General features: G+C 40.1%; 1 protein-coding gene across 2 annotated transcripts in view; it reads right to left on the bottom strand.

Annotated features, from left to right (window-relative positions):
• NAPG (NSF attachment protein gamma) overlaps positions 1 to 20,779 on the bottom strand; it is a 33,512-nt gene that overhangs the window by 7,856 nt on the left and 4,877 nt on the right. For both annotated transcript variants that reach the window (XM_023740057.1, XM_004385794.2), the window contains exons 3-8: positions 20,405 to 20,489; positions 19,641 to 19,658; positions 18,772 to 18,802; positions 14,472 to 14,581; positions 14,284 to 14,350; positions 14,027 to 14,097 (exon numbers count right to left, since the gene is read on the bottom strand). In XM_023740057.1, the coding sequence (XP_023595825.1) occupies positions 14,027 to 14,097; positions 14,284 to 14,350; positions 14,472 to 14,581; positions 18,772 to 18,802; positions 19,641 to 19,658; positions 20,405 to 20,489 (382 nt within the window). The remainder of the gene's footprint in view (positions 1 to 14,026; positions 14,098 to 14,283; positions 14,351 to 14,471; positions 14,582 to 18,771; positions 18,803 to 19,640; positions 19,659 to 20,404; positions 20,490 to 20,779) is intronic.

Below are 20,779 nucleotides of genomic sequence, written 5' to 3'. Positions count from 1 at the left end.
AGGATGACTACATCATTACATAACTGCCAAACCACTGAGAATTACATCCCAGCCAAGCTGCAACACAACGTTAACCCTCACAGTCCACCTCTTCTCAACCTGGCACCTGTACACATCTCCTTAAACCACAATCTCTAAATAAAGACATTTACAGGGTCATACTTGTACCTAACATGATATGACTAACGTGTATAAACTGAAAACGCACTAGCACCATTTACATCTTACCTTTTATAAGTGAAGGAAACAAAAATATTTGATGCACACATACAAGGAAGAAATACAATTACAGTCCTTGTTACTGCAACTGGTCACATGGTCATAACTGGTATTTAGAACTACCTTCTTCCTCCATCCATTCCACATTCCTTTTACCTTCAAAGCAAGCACCACAGCTCGTGGTTGTTCTTTGCCTGATGGGGTGACCCAAAACATCCTTCCTGAAGGACCTGGGCCATTAGTAGTCACGTTAGACTTGAGTTGCTGTAGTTTTCCACTGACTTTAATCACAGGGCATGGTAGTACTAACAGATGCAAAAAATGATCTTCTGTATTCCAGACATAATCTTCTTTACCCCCATTATGCAACACCAGTCCAATTTCCCCTTGGTAGTAAGGATCAATCACACCAGCCAATATGGCAACTCTTTTCTTTGCCTGTTGATCCATAGGCAAACTGGCCAGGTAGCATTCTTAACTTTCAGATTGATAGAATCCGTGTTGTGTCTCCAGGAGGGAGCATTCCTCCCTTTGGAACTAATACCTCCAGTCCCACAGAGCACAGGGTGGCAGGGACAGGAAGCAAAAATTTTGTGAGTGGATTACTACAGGTAATAAAGAGTGGTGCCACTCCCATTTCCACTCCTTGATTCCTGGAACTGTGAATCCTGGCTACAGGAGAACAGCACCATATACTGGATGCTGGTTTAGAGCATATACAGCCTCCTGGAGAACACTGCCCCAACCCTACAAAGTACCAGCACCTAGCAGGTGCCGTAATTGTGTCTTTAGGAGGCTATTCCATCGTTCTATCAAGCCAGCTGATTCAGGATGATGGGGAACATGCTAAGAATAGTGAATTCCATGAGCATGGGCCCACTCACTTGCTGTGAAATGAGTCCCTTGATCCAGGGCAATGCTGTGTGATACTATGATGGTGGATAAGACATTCTGTGAGTGCATAGATGACAGTTTTGGCAGAAGCATTAAGTGCAGAGAAGGCAAGTTTATATCCAGAGTAAGTGTCTATCCCATTAAGAAAGAAAAGATGTTCTTTCCATGATGAAAGAGGTCCAATGTAATCAACCTGCCCACCAGGTTGCTGGCTGTTCACTTCGAGGAATGGTGCCATTTCCAGACTCAGTATTGGTTTCTGCTGCTGGCAGATTAGGCACTCACCAGTGGCTGTAGTCAACTCTGCCTTTGTGAATGGAAGTCCACATTGCTCAGCCCAAGCATAACCTTCATCCCTGCCACCATGCTCAAGAGCCCAATGGGCAATGACAGGAGTAGATGGAGAAAGAGGATAACTGGTTTCCACAAAATGTGTCATCCTATCCACTTGACTGATAAAATCCTCTTCTGCCGACGTTACCCTTTGGTGAGCATTCACATTAAGACACAAACATCTTCACTTATTTGGCCCAGTACGGGAGGTCTATCCTCATACCTCTTCCCCATATCACCTTGTCACCAGTTTTCCTATCATGTTCATTCCAAGTCCCTGACTATCCAAACGACTGGCCACAGCCCATCAATCAGTAGGCAATCGTGCACCTACCCATTTCTCCTTCCAGTCAAAATGGACACTCAGGTGCACTGCTCAAAGTTCTGTCCATTGGGAGGATTTGCCTTCATTACTGTCCTTCAGGGAGGTACCAGAAAGGGCCTGTAGTGCTGCCACTGTCGACTTTCAAGCGGTGCCTGCATATCACACAGAACCACCTGTAAACCAGGCATGAGTTTTCCTTAGTCAACTGATCATAACAAACTCCACATGAGGCCATAGGTGCAGACCAGGAGAGGGTAGGTAATGTGACAGGAGTGGAGATCATGTGTATTTGGGCCACTTCCTCATGCAACTTACTTGTGCCTTCAGTTCCTGCTGGGGTCCAATCTTGTATATACCAATTCCATTTAATGATGGAGAGCAACTGGTTCAACTTTATGGCTCTGTGGGTCAAACAACACCCAGCTCATGACAGGCATTTTAAGCTGCATGGTGACTTTGCAGCCCATGGTTAAGCCTTCAGTCTACTAAGACCCAATAACAACCCAAAAGCTCTTTTTCAAAAGGAGAGTAGTTATCTGCAGAGGATGGCAGAGGTTTGCTCCAAAATCCTAAGGGTCTGTGCTGTGATTTACCATTAAGGTCCTGCCAAAGACTCCAAACAGCATCTATGCCTCTGACACTTCAAGCACCATCGGATCTGCCAGATCATATGGCTCAAGTGGCAGAGCTGTTTGCACAGCAGCCTGAATCTGTTGCAGAGCCTTCTCATGTTCTGGACCCACTCAAAAGTAGCAGTTTTTTGAGTCACTTGATAAACACGCTGGAGTAGCACACCCAAATGAGGGATATGTTGCCTCCAAAATCCAAAGAGGCCCACCAGGGACTATGTCTCCTTTTTAGTTGTAGGAGACGCCAGGTTTAACAACTTATCTTTTACTTTAAAAGGAATATCTCGACATGGCCCACAGCACTGGGCTCCCAGAAATTTCACTGAGGTAGAAGGCCCCTGAATTTTTGTGAGATCAATATCCCATCCTATAGGATGCAAATAGAGCCCTGGTGGCACAGAGGTTAAGAGCTATGGCTGCTTGACTAACTTCAACATAATGCCTTCCAGATTCATCCATGTTGTGCTCTCACATTATAGGGATTGCAACTAGTATCACATAACAGTATGTGTATAAATTTTTGTATGAGAAATTAACTTGAGCTGTAAACTTTCACCTAAAGCGCACACACACACACACACACACACACACAAAAAAAGCTATGGCTGCTAATCAAAAGGTTGGCAGTTCGAACACACTAGCCACTTCTTGAAACCTTATGAGACAGTTCTACTCTGTTCTATAGGATCACTATGAGTCGGAATTGACTGGATTGCAATGGGTTTGTTTTATTTTTTTGTTAGCATGCAAATGTTTAACCAGTAAGTCCAGAGTCACTGACGCTTCTTCCTTACTAGGTCCAACCAGGATAATGTCATCGATATAATGGACCAGTGTGCTGTCTTGTGGAAGGGAAAGGCAATCAGAGTTACTGCAGACTAAAATATGACATAGAGTTGGAGAGTTGATATAATCCTGATGTAGGACAATAACAGCTGAAGGTAAACCGCTTCTGGTGTTCCTTCAAAACCAGAATTGAGAAAAAGGCATTGGCCAGATCAACAGCTGCATACCAAGTACCAGGAGATGGATTAATTTGCTCAAGCTATAAAACCACATCTGAAACAGCAGTTGCAACTGGAGCCACGACCCGGTTTAGTTTACAATAATCCACTGTCATTTTCTAAGATCCATTTGTTTTTTACACAGGTCAAATAAGTGAATGGAAAGGGGATGTGGTGGGAATTACCAACCCTACATCTTTAAAGTCCCTGGTGGTGGCAGTAATCTCTGCGATCTCTCCAGCAATGCAGTATTGCTTTCAGTCAACTATATTCCTAGTTAGGGGTAGCTATAATGGCTTCCACTTGGCTTATCCTATCTTAATAGCCCTTACTCCACCTGTAAGGGATCCAACGTGGGTGTTCTGCCAGTTGCTAAGCATATCTGTTCCAATTATGCATTTTCAAACTGGTGAAATCACTATAGGATGGGTTTAGTGACCCACTGGAACCACTGTGTGACAAACCTAGGGTAAGACTATTAGTAACCTGACCTCTGTACTCCCCTACTGTGACAGGTGGGCCACAGTGATGTTTTGGATGTCCTGGAATTAGTGTCAGTTCAGAGCCAGTATCCAGTAATGCCCAAAAAGTCTGATTATTTCCTTTTCCCCAGTGAATAGTCAGTTACTCTTATAAAACGCTGTAGATCCCTTTGCGGAAGGCTGGGAGAAAAATAACGGTATAAATTTTTGGCAGTTTAGTGGGTTCCTTCCTCAAGAGTACCTGGCTTCCCCTTTGTTCAAGGGGTTGTGGGTTTGTAAACTCGCTCAAGTCTGGGAACTGACTGAGGGGCCATGTCTCTCTATTCTGGCAATTAGAGTTAGACTGCTGTTCACTTGACCTAGAATTCTCCAGCTTGTATCCCTTCCCCCCCAAAAAAAACCTTTGCTATCAGTCCATTCCGACTCATAGCAAGGCAGATCAAGTAAATATTTAGTAGATTTCCCATCTATTGCACTCCTAGGGACACCATGACTAAGTAACAAATGCGGTGTAAGTCCATATGAGTAAAATTATTCTGATTACTACTTTGATTTTGCTGTCCATTACAGTAACCATGCCACCTTGTCTTTTGTCAACTGAGTGCTGCCACTTGGCCCTTACCGCCACGGGGTCCAATCAGCTACACTGTAGCTACCCCTTGCAGTTGAGTTGATTCCAACTCATAGCAACCCAACAGGGCAGAGGAGAACTGCCCCACAGGGTTTCCAAGGAGTACCTGGTGGACTCGTACTGCCAACCTTTTGGTTAGCAGCCAAACTCTTAACCATACACCACCAGGGTTTCCACATTGTAGTCAGGTGTCTTAATTCAGTTAGGGCAGTTCCCCCTGTCAAATCTGACTTACATAAAATAGCAATCACAGTAGTCTTCAAGGATGCTGGGGCCCCCGGTACAAATGTGTTCCTCACCGTGGTGTTAAAGGTGTGTCCTCTGGGCACTCCATGTATAGGTCTGTAGGTCTAACCTGATAAATGCACTCTAACACGCCAATTTCCCTAAGCATTTGGATACCTTCTTCTACAATATACCAAAGCAGGTCTGATGCTTCAGCTTGACTTACTGTAGGGCACTGCATAATCCATGCTTCCGCAAACCAACCAAATAAACCAACCAACCAAATAAAAGGTTAAGACCCTTTTCTTGCTTCTCTGGCTGAGACACTGAAGAATCTGTGCTTAATGAGCCCACATCAATAAATTCAGACTGATCCAACTTTATTTTCCTTGCACCATTATCCCATACCCGTAATAGCCATTCCCACACATATTCCCCAGGTTTCTGTTTGTACATATTAGAAAATTCAAGCAGTTCTTTTGCAGTATAGCATACCTCCTCCTCGGTCACACTTTGTACTTCACCTTTAGGGGCTCGCAAGGACATAAGTCTAGTTATAGGTCTACAAGCACAAATGGGTGGTGGGACCAGACTGAGTCCAGTACAACTAGATAGTGCCTGGCTACCACCACTGACTGCTCTGACCGGGATCACAACAGAGGGCCCCAGACAGCTGGAGAAAAATGCAGAACAAAATTCTAACTCACAAAAAAAGAGCAGACTTACTGGCCTGACAGAAACTGAAGAAACCCCGAGTGTATGGCCCCCAGACACCTTTTAGCTCAGTAATGAAGTCACACCCGAGGTTCACTGTTCAGCTAAAGATTAGACAGCCCCAGAAAACAAAACGAGACTAATCAGGCATAACAGCCCAGGGATAACGACTAGAAGGCAGCGGGGGACAGGAAAGCTGGTAATAGGGAACCCAAGGCTAAGAAGGGACAGTGTTGACATGTCATGGGGTTGTTAACCATTGTCATAAAACAATATGTATACTGTTTACTGAGAAACTACTTGCTTTGTAAACCTTCATCTAAAGTACAATTGAAAAAGAAGAAAAAAAAAAAGGGTGGTGGGTGTAGGTCATGGAAACATTCAGCAAAGGGTTGTAAGGCATCTACCCCAGGCAATGTCCCAGGCAATGACTCAGACAAAGGCTCTTCAGACACAGCTGGGTTAATCTCATCGGATGGGGGTGGAGAAGCTAATGGTTTTACTGGGGAGGGTGGCTTACAGACAAAGACGGAGTAATATCTTCAGATGGGAGAAAGAGGCTGGTTCTGTTGGCAGGACTGATTCAACAGAATTTAGGGGCTCAATGTCCCCAGCTTCCTGACTACCTGCCTATACTTCCCCATCCCAAGTTTCTGGATCCCATTTCTTTGCAACGAATGCCCTTATTTTAACTTCAGACACAATTCAAGGTTGGGAAGTCAGCTGGCATTGTAATTCAGCCACTCTTACAGTAAGACTCTGGGTTTGGTTTTCAGCAATATCAGCTGTTACTAAAAGAAATAAGGCTTTCCTTCAGGGCACGAGTGGCAACTTTGAGGTCGCTTATGTGGTGCTTGAGCTGTGCTTCTGAAGCCCTGACCTCATTTCTTTCTTTCACTACTTTGTCTAGTGAAAGTAGGACCAAGCAATCAGCTTCCCTACACTTCTCATTCTGACAAAACTGTAAAGGATTAAACGTGATCACCCAGAGCCTCACTTCTCACCAATACTTGATCTACTGGTGGCGATATTTTACATATTAATATTACCACCTCACACCACGGATTAGCAGTGCCCTCTTTATTACTGAAGGCCAAGTCATCAGCACCTTTAAGACTAGTCAGACTTGAGAACCAATTTAGAAAACTCATCCTTACGATTCTGTTTCTCTAGAACCACCCTCGGTATGAAACATCTTAGGCTGCGTTTTCCAGAGAAGGAAAACCAGTGAAATGTATAAACATAGAGAGGGAGATTTATCTCAAGAAAATGGCTCATGCAGTTGTAGAGGCTGGCAAGTTCCAAGTCTATGGGTCAGGCATCAGGATGGAGGCTTCTCCTGACTCACGAAGCCGCAGAGGATGACGAACCCAAGGTCAGTAGGTCAGATGGCACTAGCTCATGACCAAAGAACTGGAGGTCAGATGATGAGAAGCCTGATGCAGGATCCAGACCAAGCAAGCGAGCTTTGCCAGAACATCCATATTGGATGCAGGCCACAACCACAGGGAAACTCCCCTTACAACTCACTGGCAAATCACATCATCACATAACTGCCAAACTACATTATTACAAGTACATCATTACATAACTGCCATACCACTGAGAATCATGGCCTAGCCAAGCTGGCACACAACTTTAACCATCACAGTATAGTAGCAGAATTCTAAGACAGTCCCCAAGATTCCAACCCCTCATATACATTCCCTATATAATCTCCCCTTGAGTATGGGCACAACCTCTGAATACGAATTAGGTGACTTTGAGTGAATCACAAAGTAGACTATCTGGATGGGCCTGATCTAATCAGTTGAGTCTTTAAAAGGGACTGGGCCCTTGCTACAGTTAGAGAAATTGAAAGTTATAGAGACATGCTACTGTTGGCCTCAAAAAAGAAGCAAACTATCATGCTGTCAACTGCCTACAGGGGCCACAGAACAAGGAACTGCAGGAGACCTTTAGGAGCTTAGAGTGGTGCTTGGACAACAGCTAGCAAGAGAACCAGGATCTCAGTCATACAGTTATAAGGAAATGAATTCTGCCAACACCAGTGAGGTAAGAGATGACCCTGAACCTCAGCTGAGATCACAGCCCCATTCGACACCTTGACTGTAGCACTGTATGACCTCAGCTATGCTATACCTGGACTCCTGACCTACAGAAACTGTGAGATAATAAATGAGTATTGTTTTAAGCTGCTAGATTTGTGGTAATCTGTTATGCAAAAATAGCAAACGAATACAGTGGGGACTACATGCATCTGTACCATTTGTAACTGCAACCATGAGCTTATAACAGAGCCTGTGCCGTAAGTTAAACCAGAACATTCTGTGAATGTAGCGTCCAAATTATATCATTCTAACAGGAATTTCAGTACTTTTTAATATACTTTTTAATATATTTAACTGTAAAAGCTACATTCTTCATGCACATTATTTATTTCCTTGTCATAAAAATACCATTTTCATGTGCTAATAGTGAACTAGCAAAAAGTTATCCAAGAGAAGTACTGTACATTTATATGGGTTTGGCGATCTGCTTCTGTGAAGATTACAGCCAAGAAAATGCCATGGAGCAGTTCTACTCTAACACACAGCGTCGTCATGAGTTGGAATCAACTTGACAGCAAGAGGTTTGGTTTTTTTAGTTTTGAGGGTCAAAAAAGTTAATTAACTTTGCTAAAAGTCCATGAAACTGGCATATAAAGCCATCTTTTTCAAATGTCTCCAGGAAATGATTCCCTACTTGTTATAATGAAACACAGATGACTTCAACTTTCCCATCAGGTAATTCCTAAATACTCCTAGCAAAATAAAATGTATCTGGTTTTGCTGAAAAGAGAATAATCTGCTTTTATCTCCATGTATTTCAAAAAAGAATTAGACCCAAATAAAATAAAATATAAACTCCACAGAAATTATGCACATTTATGAAAAGGACCTCATTCATTCCCAGCTTTCAACTGACACCTTCCTCACAATGATGCAAAACTTCCTCTGGTCCCAACTATCTCTTGAACTTCAAAATATATTTTCAACTCTCTATAAAACATTTCAGCCTTTCATCACTTTCCCAAGTAATCTTATTATTATTACAGATAAACCTGTTTCTATATTCCTCACCTCAGTTATTAATGGATTTACAATGAGCAGGATACACTGACACAAGATGGAAAATTAATGATTACCTTCAATTAGTACACACACATCCCCCCTGCCACCAAAAAAAGAAAAAGAAAAAAAGAACATATACACACACCCAGTCTTCCTTACATTTAGAATCTAGAGAAGTATCAACCAATCTGCAGGGAAGAAGTACTTTTCAATGCTAAGTGGAGTCTTAACCTGGGGCGGGGGATTAGTTATGGAGTAGGATTCTCCTCCTTGTTGGAAACACGGCAGAGCTCTGGGAAGGTGCTCTGGATTTGGGTTCACTAAGAGTTACTCACAGGGTACCCAACCTACTCAGCTGCTTCAAATCTTCCCTAGAAGGAAAGGGATATAAATTTTACCTGTAAGTCATGATCAACTTGTTGAAAAGGCCTTTTCTAAGAGTGAACAAGCGCTGGTCCAATACTAATTTTAAGGCTATCCTAGAGGCAACCCTCGTGGCACGGTGGTTAAGAGCTCAGCTGCTAACTGAGAGGTCGGCAGTTCGAATCCACCAGGTGCTCCCTGAAAACTCTATAGGGCAGTTCTACTCTGTCCTATAAGGTCGCTATCAGTCAGAATCGACTCAACAGGCAACGGGTTGGCTTTGGTTTTTCAGACGCTTCCTAAATAAAATTCTGAAGCATTTCTGAATTATGGTTCTCCAGAAATGAAGGAAAAGCAAGAGATCAATATAAAAAGTCCTGGTGGTGCAACGGTTAAGCGCTTGGCTGCTAACTGGAAGGTTTGCAGTTCGAACCTACTCAGCCACTCCACATGGCAAAGACCTAGTAATGTGCTCCCATAAAGATTACAGCCTAGAAAACCCTATGGGGCTGTTCTACTGTCACATGGGGTCACTATGAGTTGAAAATCAACTCAACAGCACCTAACAACGATGATATAAATACACCAAACAGATTATTTAATTTTGCTATTTTATAGCTTAAACTATCGTTAAGGATTACATCTTACAGTCTCACATTAACGTAAAATATAAATGTATTATTAACTTAATATAACAAGCATGAAATGTAAATTTTCATGCCACATTCCGTAAGTAGATGTTATTTGTGTAAAGTAAAAAACTACCACCTGTTTTAGTTCTGTTTTAGTTCTTTTAGGCAATTGATGGCCTCCCATCAGATTGCAATCTAAAGTATATATTCAAGATACTCAAATATCACATAAATTTTATCAATAATCTTTCTATTAGTATAAATTTTCCATGTTTTTTCTTACCCTGCACTACTTAAATTCCTGATATAAATGCTGTGCCAAAAACAAAACAAAACAAAAGCAAACCCGTTGCCGTCAAGTTGATTCCAACTCACAGCAACCCTACAGGACAGAGAACTGCCCCATAGGGTTTCCAAGGACCAGCTGGTGGATTTGAACTGCCAACCTTTTGGTCAGCAGCCAAGACTTTTAATTCCTTCATACCACAAGTATGCAGTGAAACTTTTCAAAATATATCCATTTCTTCATATTTCTAAATAAACTTAAATCAATTTTTATACTGTTATATAATTCAAAAAATACATTCCTATAAAATTTTGTTCAAACACTCCATAAAATATTATCATTTTAAAATGCAATTTTACTAAAAAAAAGAAAAAAAAAAGCAATAAAACAAATTCACAAAATAAATAAAAGATCACATTTGTTACTCAGATTTATAAATATCCAACTTTCAAACATATCCATGCAACAGTCTCACTCCGGTGCTCATTCGATTCAGTACTTTCCGCTTCAATGATAGTTTGAAGAAACCTCAGTACTTGTCTTAGAATAACAGTTCTCATTATACATGTCAAAACCAACTGGTAACATTTTTAGAATGACGTTGGCCACGACCCCTAACAGACCTCTAGGAAGAACACATACACGTAGTTGGAGAAAGTTCTCCAGTTCTCCCAGGGAAGACCTGGGCTGCCCTCCTCTCCTTTGCTACCTTCCCTATGAGACAGACACACAGTTTTAGGTAATCTACAGTTTGAGAAGTCAAGTAAAAAAGATGTGAAAAGCAGAAATACTTCAGTGTGGCTGAAGCAGAGCAGATTCCCACACAGAGCTGTCCTTACCTTCTGCCCTCTACCTCCAACTTCATCTACTAAATCATGAGTGCAGTCCTACAGTGAGGGGCCTAGGACTCTACAAAGGCATTGGGAACTGTGGGGGAGGACCAGGAAGTGGGAATGATAAGAAAAGCAGGAAAAAGTATGCCAAAACTTGCCTCGTCTGCTTGGTAGAGAGAAAAGTAAAAGGCATTATTCTATTCTATACTGCAGGGCGTCTGCTCGTATGAGTCAGAATCCAGGTTAACACCTTAGAGGTCAGCAATTCTGCAACAGCCTGGGAGGCATCACCATTAACAGCTTTCTTTCCACAGGAAACACTCTCAGAGACTAAACATTTTAGAACACCATTTATAAGTTGGGAACTGCTTGAGTTAGCATTTCAGTCCTTTTGTTTTCTGGGAAGCTATGATTATTAAGATGAATAAAGGTAATGACCTAAATTTTATAAACTAAAATTTATAAACTAAATTTTGTCACATGCTTTAATAAAGAAGTCGTAATTTAAACACACAACAAACTGTTACTCTATTTAGACCAAACAAATAAATAAATAATCGATGAAAGAAGGTTCTACAAATATAGTAGTATATATAAACAAGAATGTTTAATAGTTATTCATTACACGTAAGCTGTTGCCGTTGAGTTGATTCCGACTCATAGCGACACTACAGGACAGAGAACCGCCCCATAAGGTTTCCAAGGAGCGGCTGGTGGATTTGAACTGCTGACGTTTTGGTTAGCGGCTGAGCTCTTAACCACTGAGCCACCAGGGCTCTTTATTCATTATAGACTCATTTATTCTGATGCTGTGCTAAACCTGTCTGAATAGCGTCACCATGAGTTGGACATCGACTCAGCGGCACACAACGACAGTAGTATCCACGAAGAAAACAATCAATTCAGCCTCAGAAAGGGATCAACAGATTCTTCTTCAGTCATTCGTTTTTGATTCATTGGTAAAATATATCTTTTGTCTCTTCTGTCACTAGAGAGCTACTGGCAAGTTTCAGTTAAGATACCTATTTTCAGACTTGTTGTTGTTGTTAGGTGCTGTCGAGCTGGCTCTGACTCATAGCAACCCTATGTACAACAGAAGGTAACACTGCCCAGTCCTGCGCCATGCACACAATCCTTGTTATGCTTGAGCCCATTGTTGCAGCCACTGTGTCAATCCATCTCACTGAGGGTCTTCCTCTTTTTCGCTGACGCTGTACTTTACCAAACATGATGTCCTTCTCCAGGGACTGATCCCTCCTGACAACACATCCAAAGTATGTAAGATGTAGTCTCGTCATCCTTGCTTGTAAGGAGCATTCTGGTTGTACTTCTTCCAAGACAGACTTGTTCGTTTTTTTGGCAGTCCATGGTATATTCAATACTCTTCACCAACACTACAATTCAAAGGTGTCAATTCTTCTTCCGTCTTCCTTATTCACTGTCCAGCTTTCGCATGCATATGATGCGACTGAAGATACCATAGCTTGCAGCCATCTAAGATACTCCTCTGGTCTCACCCCTTTGGGAGCAAGGGAGAATGAAGAAAACTAAAGACACAAGGGAAAGATAAGCCCAAAGGACTAACGGATCGCAACTATCACGGCCTCCACCAGACTGACTCCAGTACAAGTAGATGGTGCCTGGCTACCACCACTAACTGTTTTGACAGCGATCACAATAGAGGGTCCCGGACAGAACTGGAGAAAAATGTAGAACAAAATTCTAACTCACAAAAAAGGACCACTTACTGGCCTGACAGAGACTGGAGAAACCCCGAGATTATGGCCCCTAGACACCCTTTTAGCTCAGTAATGAAGTCACTCCCAAAGTTCACCCTTCAGACAAAGACTGGACAGGCCCATAAAACAAAATGAGACTAAAGGGGCATAACAGCCCAGGGGCAAGGACTAGAGGGCAGGAGAGGACAGGAAAGCTGATAACAGGGAACCCAAGGTCGAGAAGGGAGTGTTCACATGTTGTGGGGTTGTTAACCAATATCACAAAACAGTATGTGTACTAACTGTTTAATGAAGGTTCTGTAAACCTTCATCTAAAATACACTAAAAAAAAAAAAAAAAACGAAAATATCATGGCTTGGGTCAGGCGCACCTTAGTCTTCAAGGTGACATCTTTGCTTTTCAATACTTTAAAGAGGTCTTTTGCAGCAGATTTGCCCAATGCAATGCGTCTTTTGATTTCCTGACTGCTGCCTCCATGGGTGTTGATTGTGGATCCAAGTAAAATGAAATCCTTGACAACTTCAATCTTTTCTCCGTTTATCATGATGTTGCTTACTGGCCCAGTTGTGAGGATTTTTGTTTTCTTTATTTTGAGGTGTAATCCACACTGAAGACTTAAGAGTCTCCAAAAAGTGTTTATGTTAAAAAATGAATAAATGAGATCTTGGCAAACAGAATTTTATATTACTGAGAGAAATTGTTCATTAAGCTTAAATTGAGGTAAAGCTAAAAAAAAAAAAGGGAAATCTAATAGGACTCTACCTTTCCAGGTCCAGCTATTTGTGCCTCAGGTCTTACGTTAAATGATAAAAAATTAAACACCCTGTTTAATGACACAGTTTGGCTGTTAAGATCCTGTCCAGTCTTCACGGGTGAGGATTTAGCATACCCTTGTCATTTATGCCTATATACGATACTCTCAAGAGAGAGACATCATAATCTAATCAAATGACAGATCAAGAAAACTGCTCTCATGCTGCTGAGCCATGTTTTTACCGATGACAGCACAATGCACAATAAATTTTGACATCAGACTACAGCAGAATAGCAGGTATCTTTTAAGATTTAATTAAACATGCCTAGGTGGCACAAATGGTTTAACTACTAACCTCAAGGCTGGCGGTTCAAATCCACCTAGCAGTACCACAGAAGAAAGGTCTGACAATCTGTTGCCATAAAGATTATAGCCAAGAACACAGGAAATCAAGGGTGGAAAGGCGGAGTGTGCTGTCACAGCATAGGGAGAGCAAGTAAGGTCACTCAACAATGTATGTACAAATTTCTGTATGAGAGACTAACTTGAATTGTAAACTTTCACTTAAACTACAACAATTAAAAAATAAAAAAAATAAAAAGATTATAGCCGAGAAAACCCTATGCAGCAGTTCTACTCTTTAACATAAAGGTTTGCCATGAGTCGGAATCGACTTGATGGAAACGGGTCTGGTTTGGTTTTAGTTTATTATCTAGAAGAAGTCAGTTTTTCTACTGGGTAGCCTGGTCTGTTATGGTTTACACCAAAAAGATTAACAAGCTTTCCCCAAAATTACTTAACAGTTCCCAAAGTATAAACTGACACATGAATACAGTTTTAGACAATGTACCTGCGTCCTCGTACTAGCAATCTTGAGGCTTTTCCTAGTAATTCAACTGCCTGTCGTAAGCGCTCCTCATTCTGAAAGAATGCAAGGAAAGGGAGTGTTGGCTACTTTAATGCAGAAAACTCTTAAGAATAGAGTTCGGTTGTGAGCATAAAAAAGTTTTAAAAAATAGTCACCACATTTCTCTTTGTTTTCCTATATATTACACATTTCACAAACGTTCTGAGTACTTGAAGAAAGAAAATAAAATTCAAACTTACTTCAAACACATTAGCTGTCTGCTGATATAACTGTACAGCCTTTTCTGGATCCACATTTTCTATAAGCCTGAATTAGAAAAATACGACTTACGTGAGAAATAGCAACTGTGTTTCAAAGGATTTTATTAAAACAAAAATACTGATAACTTCTATTCATTGTGGTTCTAACAACAGTTGTACACACTCACTTCCCCGCTCGCTCCAATGCCATGGCTGCTGTGTCTGGGGTGCCATTTTCCAGGTACATCATGCTAGCTTTCTCAATCAGCTGAACGGCCTCTGGTAGTTTCTGCATCTCCTTTTAGCAAAGAATACAGCATGAATCAGAAAATATATAACTTAGGAACACAGAGTAAATAATCTGAAATTCAATTATTTTATCCTTAATTCATGAAAGTAAGTGACTCAAAAATTTTGTTGGTGGTGGTGGTGTTAGCTGTCGTCAAGCAGGCCCCCGACTCATGGCGAGCCCAGGCACAAGAGAACAAAACACTGCCTAGAGCCATCTCTATGATCAGTTGTGGACTGGACTGGTGTGACCTGTACACAGGGTTTTCAATAGCTGACTTTTGGAAGCAGATTGCCAGGGCTTTCTTCCTAGTCTGTCTTAAAGCTGAAAGCTCTGCTGAAACCTGTTCAGCACTATAGCAACATGCAAGCCTCCACTGACAGATGGGCAGTGGCTGCCCACGACGTGCACTGGCCAGGAATCACACCCGGGTCTTCTACATAGAAGGCAAGAAATCTACCACTGAACCACCACTGCCTGCTACAAATATTATAAAACAATATATTTAAAATGAGATGCCTTCATACCATCACTCTCCCAATCAAGCTTCACTTAACCAAATCAAAAAAATATCAGTTAATTTCTACCCATTTCTCAATTACTTCAGTTTCAGGAAAACTACACAAAAAAGAAAAAAAAAAACCACAGATAATCTTGCTCTTCACTGTTTTGTAAGCATTTAAAATTCTTCAAACATTTACTGAGTCCCTAATATATACAAACCTATTGCCATCAGGTAGATTCTGACTCATAGTGACCCTGTAGGACAGAGCAGAACTGCCCCATAGGGTTTCCAAAGCTGTCATCTTTCCAGAAGCAGACTGCCACATCTTTCTCCCGTGGAGTGGCTGGTGGGTTTGAACCGCTCACCTTTCAGTTAGCAGCCGGGCGCTTAATCACTGCAGCACCAGCGCTCCTAATCTATACAAAGCCTACGCCAAAGACTGCAAACTGGTAGCCCAAGGGCTGCATCTCATTTCCAAGTGCATTCTGCTGGAACCAAACAGTACTTTAAAATCAGATACCTCACCAAATTTCTGTTTTATGGCTTCCGTGGAAAAATACGAAAAGCTATGGTAGCAGTAGGCTTACATTCCCGCACGGCAACAGTGCGCCAGGGCTGGGCAGCGGCTGTCTCCTTCAGCCAAGGCATACCACCTCCTGGAGCTGGCTGCCTTTCTCCCCACCGTGCTGCCGCACACACCCGGCCTGCCTCGTTCCTTTCAGTTACTCCCCTGCGCCTGAGTTCATCTAAGTCTTAACCCTCTTCTGTGCCATTACAGGATAAATTCCATCTCTTACTATTAAACTATAGGTCTCAGCATCTTGTGGTCCTAATATCTAATATCTCCAAATATTAAAAATTTTTAAAAATCATTTAAAAGATAGTTATATCTTAAATTAGGCTCCATGATGACATCTCACATATTGTTTTTAAATATGCCTATTAAATCCCTAAGTTGACAAATTCATTATGATATCCCTAAGAAAACTGCTGGCCTCATCCTACCAAGATTTACATCTGTAGTAACTCTTTTATCATTGAACTATGGTGACTAGGAGCCCGGGTGGCGCAGTGGTTAAGAGCTTGGCTGCTAACCAAAAAAGTTGGCAGTTGGAATCCACCAGCCGCTGCTTGGAAATCCTATGCAGCAGTTCTACTCTGTCCTATACAACAGACTGAACAATACTACATGAAATAAATGTTATCATTTACTCAAAGGGAATGATATCAGTTATCACTTCCCCAAATCTCAGTGAAAAAAATCTTTTTTACATCTATAGAAACCAAAGGTCAATGAAAAGAATGAGAGCCTAGAGTACATGAGGAGGAAGGGGAGGCAAACCAAACAAAATCTCCTTCACCCACTTCAGTCCTGAGGCTTGCTTCTGGCTTTTGCAGAGTATTTCTTCCCCCAATTCACCTATCCATTAATTCAACAAGTATATACTGAACATCTACAATATACAAAGCATTTGAGGGGATAAAAGGAAACATAACACAGGGTACTATTGTTTCTAAGTTTTACACTAGTAGATAAGACATACAGAGCTATTAACTACATTACAAGGCCGCATGAAAAAGGTATCATATAAGTCAAATATTTAAAAAATAGTAACTACATCTCCCTACTTTTGCATCAAATCAAGCATGATTATGAATAACAAAGGCCCAACCACAGTACTAATACCGCTCCATGAAAAAGACAGGCTGCCTACTTAACCCTTCACCATGTTCTTCCAGCATGGCAGAATCATGAAGCCGAATATTAAAATATGCCTATTTTCAGTGGCTTGGTGCCTCAGTGACCTTATTGCTCCTCTGGGGCAAACAGGATATGAAATCACATAAAATGTGATAAATGACATAAAATGTCATAAAATGACAGAATCAGAAATTAATCCAACTAGTCCCTACGGAGTCCCTCAAGCTTCCACCTACAAACTGGCATTCCCTAAGTCTCTCTGGAGGATGAACGTGAAGGTTTGTATGACCAATTGGATATTTTAATCACAGAACTAATTTTGGACCATGTAGCTCAAACCCCACAATGTTGCGCAGGACTGTACAAAAGCATGACATTTAAATACAAGACCATGCCATAAGCATTTTCCTTAGTCTGTATCCCATCCATTAAGTTTATTTTCCCTTCATTCAAAGTGGTGCTTTTCAAACCTCAAATTAAACAGATTATTGAACAACAGAAAAGAGCCTGAATAATAACAACTCTTTATGAAGACTCAAGTCTTAGCACAGCCCTTAGAGCATAAACTGGCTAGTGTAGCGTGAGGATTACAGTGCTATAGTACTTCTGTATGAAAACAGCACATCCTAATAACAGGTGCAGGTACACTGAGACTATGACGGTCACCTGGGAACCTGCTAGTTGTCAAGGGAAACTGAGAGACAGGAGAAGTGCAGGGCAGACCCCCAGCTTCTTTGGCACAACAGAAATTCCAGTTGCTAAGGAAATGCTGCTGATAACCTGCCTTATGTAACTAAATATAAATTTAGTCGCATACTTCAGTCAGAAAAGCTTTATTTTGATGGCTATACAATAGTTTATTACTAGGGAGTATCATAATTTAAATATTTTCCTATTATTAAAAACTTAAACAATTGCCATTTTTTCCCATAAACAACGCAGCAATAAACATTCTTACGTGTAAATCTTTGCTATCTATTTCTTTTTGACAGACTCACAGAATTGGAATTCCTGGGTCAAAGGCTATGAAAATTCTTAAAGCTCTTGAGATACATTATGAAAGTATTTTTCGAAATGATGTAAGAAAATTTACATGATAAAATGCAGACAGCAAGATGCAAAACTGTGCATAGAGTATAACCTCAGTTTGTAAATGTGTAAGAAAATGTCCATGTATAAAAAAAGACTAGAAGGAAAAAATTAACATGTTGATACTTATTAATAATTTTTTAAATCTTTCCGGTATTTTCCAAATGTTCTACAATGAGCACGCATTCACTTAAAAAAATAACTTAACATTACAAAAGTCACAGAAATTAAAAACACAAACTTGACTAAAGTATAAGTTCTTAAAACAAAGCTTTATAATAAATAATTCAAAATAGCTTTTAACATATTAGAGAACAAACATAAAAACGGAAAAGAACATTTTCTATCTCGACTGCCATCTGGCACACTCTCAGAGTCGGTGTCATGAAGTAATATGTTCTGTCTCACCACAACAGGATATTAACTCCCAACTTGCTTTTAAGAACCAGAAATATTTAAAGCAGCATAGGCTCATTAGCAAAATACTCCATTCAGAAAGAATGAGAGTTAAACTAGCAAAAAGGCTTAAGTCTTTTGGCTCTCTTTGCTGCCAACTGATACTTGTGAAACAAGCAAAAATGTCTTCTTTCTATATAACCCATGGACAGTAAAGAATACATATGAACCTTTAGTACATTAAGATGTCCTGGTTACAGTGTTGTTCCCAGTTCCCTTCATTAAATTTTCTTACATTTCACTTTAAACTCCCTATTTTAAGACACACAGAATATACTTGATGGGTCCAGGAAGCATTACTTAGGACGTGGAATCATAACTTAGCTATCTCTTCCTTTATAGCAAGGAAGCTTTCAACCTCAACTTATCTTTTACTCTAATGGCTTACAGTTCATTCATTATACCTAGAGAACAGCTGTGACAAGACAGGAGAACTACCGTACTGACCTTCAACATCATGCCAGCTTGCTCATAGGCTCTGCAAAGAGAATATAATTTCTCCGATTAGACCTTAATTAGGTAAGGGGAAAAAAAAAAAAAAAACCAAACCCACTGCTGTCAAGTCAATTCTGACTCATAGCAACCATACAGGACAGAGGAGACTTGCCCATACAGTTTTCAAGAAGCACCTGGTGGATTTGAACTGCCGACCTTTTGATTAGCAGCTGTAGTAGCTCTTAACCACTACGCCACCAGGGTTTCCCATTATGCAAGAGGAAGGAGAAACCTACTACTTGTACAGGGAGTTATCTCAATTAAAGTTATCTCAGGCACAACACATTACTTGAGGTTTGTATTACTACACAACGTAATTTTCTTTTTATTTTTTGTGGGTGATTACTCCTTAGAAACATCAGACATTTGAGCTAAAAGGGATTTTACTTTGCAGATGCAAAATTAAGTAAGGGTCAAGAAAGGTTAAATGACTTTCTATTAGACAAGTTTTAAAACAAATAAGTACTCTCTAAAAAAGCTGGAAGAAGCTTCTTGTTTCTCTTCCACAGGCACTATTAAGTAACAACAAAGAGGGGGGGAAAAGAGATTCTAGCTCACTTGATTTTTCAAAGGCTGTTAAACAAATGGTCCTAAAAATACGATACCAATTTTAATTTAAACATCTCTTAGCTAGGGGTGGCTCTGTTTCTATGGTTTAAGTGACACCAAGCTAAAGGGAAATGACTATTTTACTTAAGTTAATACAAAATAATTCAGTAATTATGAATTTACAACTTGGGAAAAATTTAATTAACTATAGAAAACAACATTTAAAACATATAATCTGCAAATGCATAAAAACGTGGAGAATATTTACTTACTTGGCAGCATGAAAAAGACTGAATGGATGTCACAAAGTGAAAATTAAGGAAAAAAAAAGGGAATCAACAATTTCTAAAGATCTACTACCTAAAAGACAAAATTAACTAAATCATTGCCCAATTGGTCCCAAAGACAAACCCTACAAACAGATACAGCAAAAATAATTTACTGCCTGTTGATGTTGCATGTATAATTCACAAAAACACTGACAAAACACCCCATAGACTTTAAACTATTTCCATCATGCGCTGATTTGAAGAGTTTCATCAAAATGCAAAGTCATTAGGACTACAATTTGCAAGTGAGATAAAATACTCAGTTTAGTCAGTAAGTTTTCAAACATATTAAAAAAATTTAGTTTAAAAGTACATATAAGTCTTACTTCAGATACCTGAGAAAGATCATGTTTTAAATAAAATTTATATAGCAATTTATACATTTCCAGTACCTGTGCTACATCTTCGTCTTCAGCAGTGATATATGGATTTCACTTACTTCAGCCCAAATAAAACCGTCATCAATCAAACCCAGAAACAGAAAATAAATGAGTCACTCCGGACTCTCAAAAGCAGCTCTGCAAACCAACGTGGACCAGATGATCAAACCCCACTACACATGCTCCTCTGGAGTTTTGAACTGCATAATTTTTCTAATTTAAAAGCACTGTACTTCACATGCAGCAAATATTTAACAAGAAAAAACAATTAGTTTCTGTCAAAATCATCTAACTGTTGAACTCCTTTTGAAAAGCTGGAAAAGATACGCCCTGTTATTCTCATGTGCAACAGCTTCTCTCAGGCAGGCATCCTTGGCTTGCTCAAACTGTTTGGCATTTTTAAAAGCAACAGCTGAAACAGAACAGAAAAAAATAACTTTCTATTTCCATTACTGAAAAATATCAGATGAATCATTAGTGAAATGTGCATTATGGGTAAAGTATTAGAAAATATACTTATTTCAACCAAATACTTAGAAAGTTTCATAAAACTATAGAATACTACTTTTTATCTAAAGCAATTTTCACACAACTTTTGTGACGATCAATTAATTTAGAAATATTTTCAAGAGTCTTTTTTTTTTGTTTGTTTTAAACTGTTGACTCTTGGCAACAAGTCAGTGTTACTTCCAATCAAAATCC

Source organism: Trichechus manatus, unplaced genomic scaffold (genome assembly GCF_000243295.1).
Source record: "Trichechus manatus latirostris isolate Lorelei unplaced genomic scaffold, TriManLat1.0 scaffold00146, whole genome shotgun sequence".
Taxonomy (NCBI): domain Eukaryota; kingdom Metazoa; phylum Chordata; class Mammalia; order Sirenia; family Trichechidae; genus Trichechus; species Trichechus manatus.
This window is presented reverse-complemented; position numbering and strand designations above follow the sequence as displayed.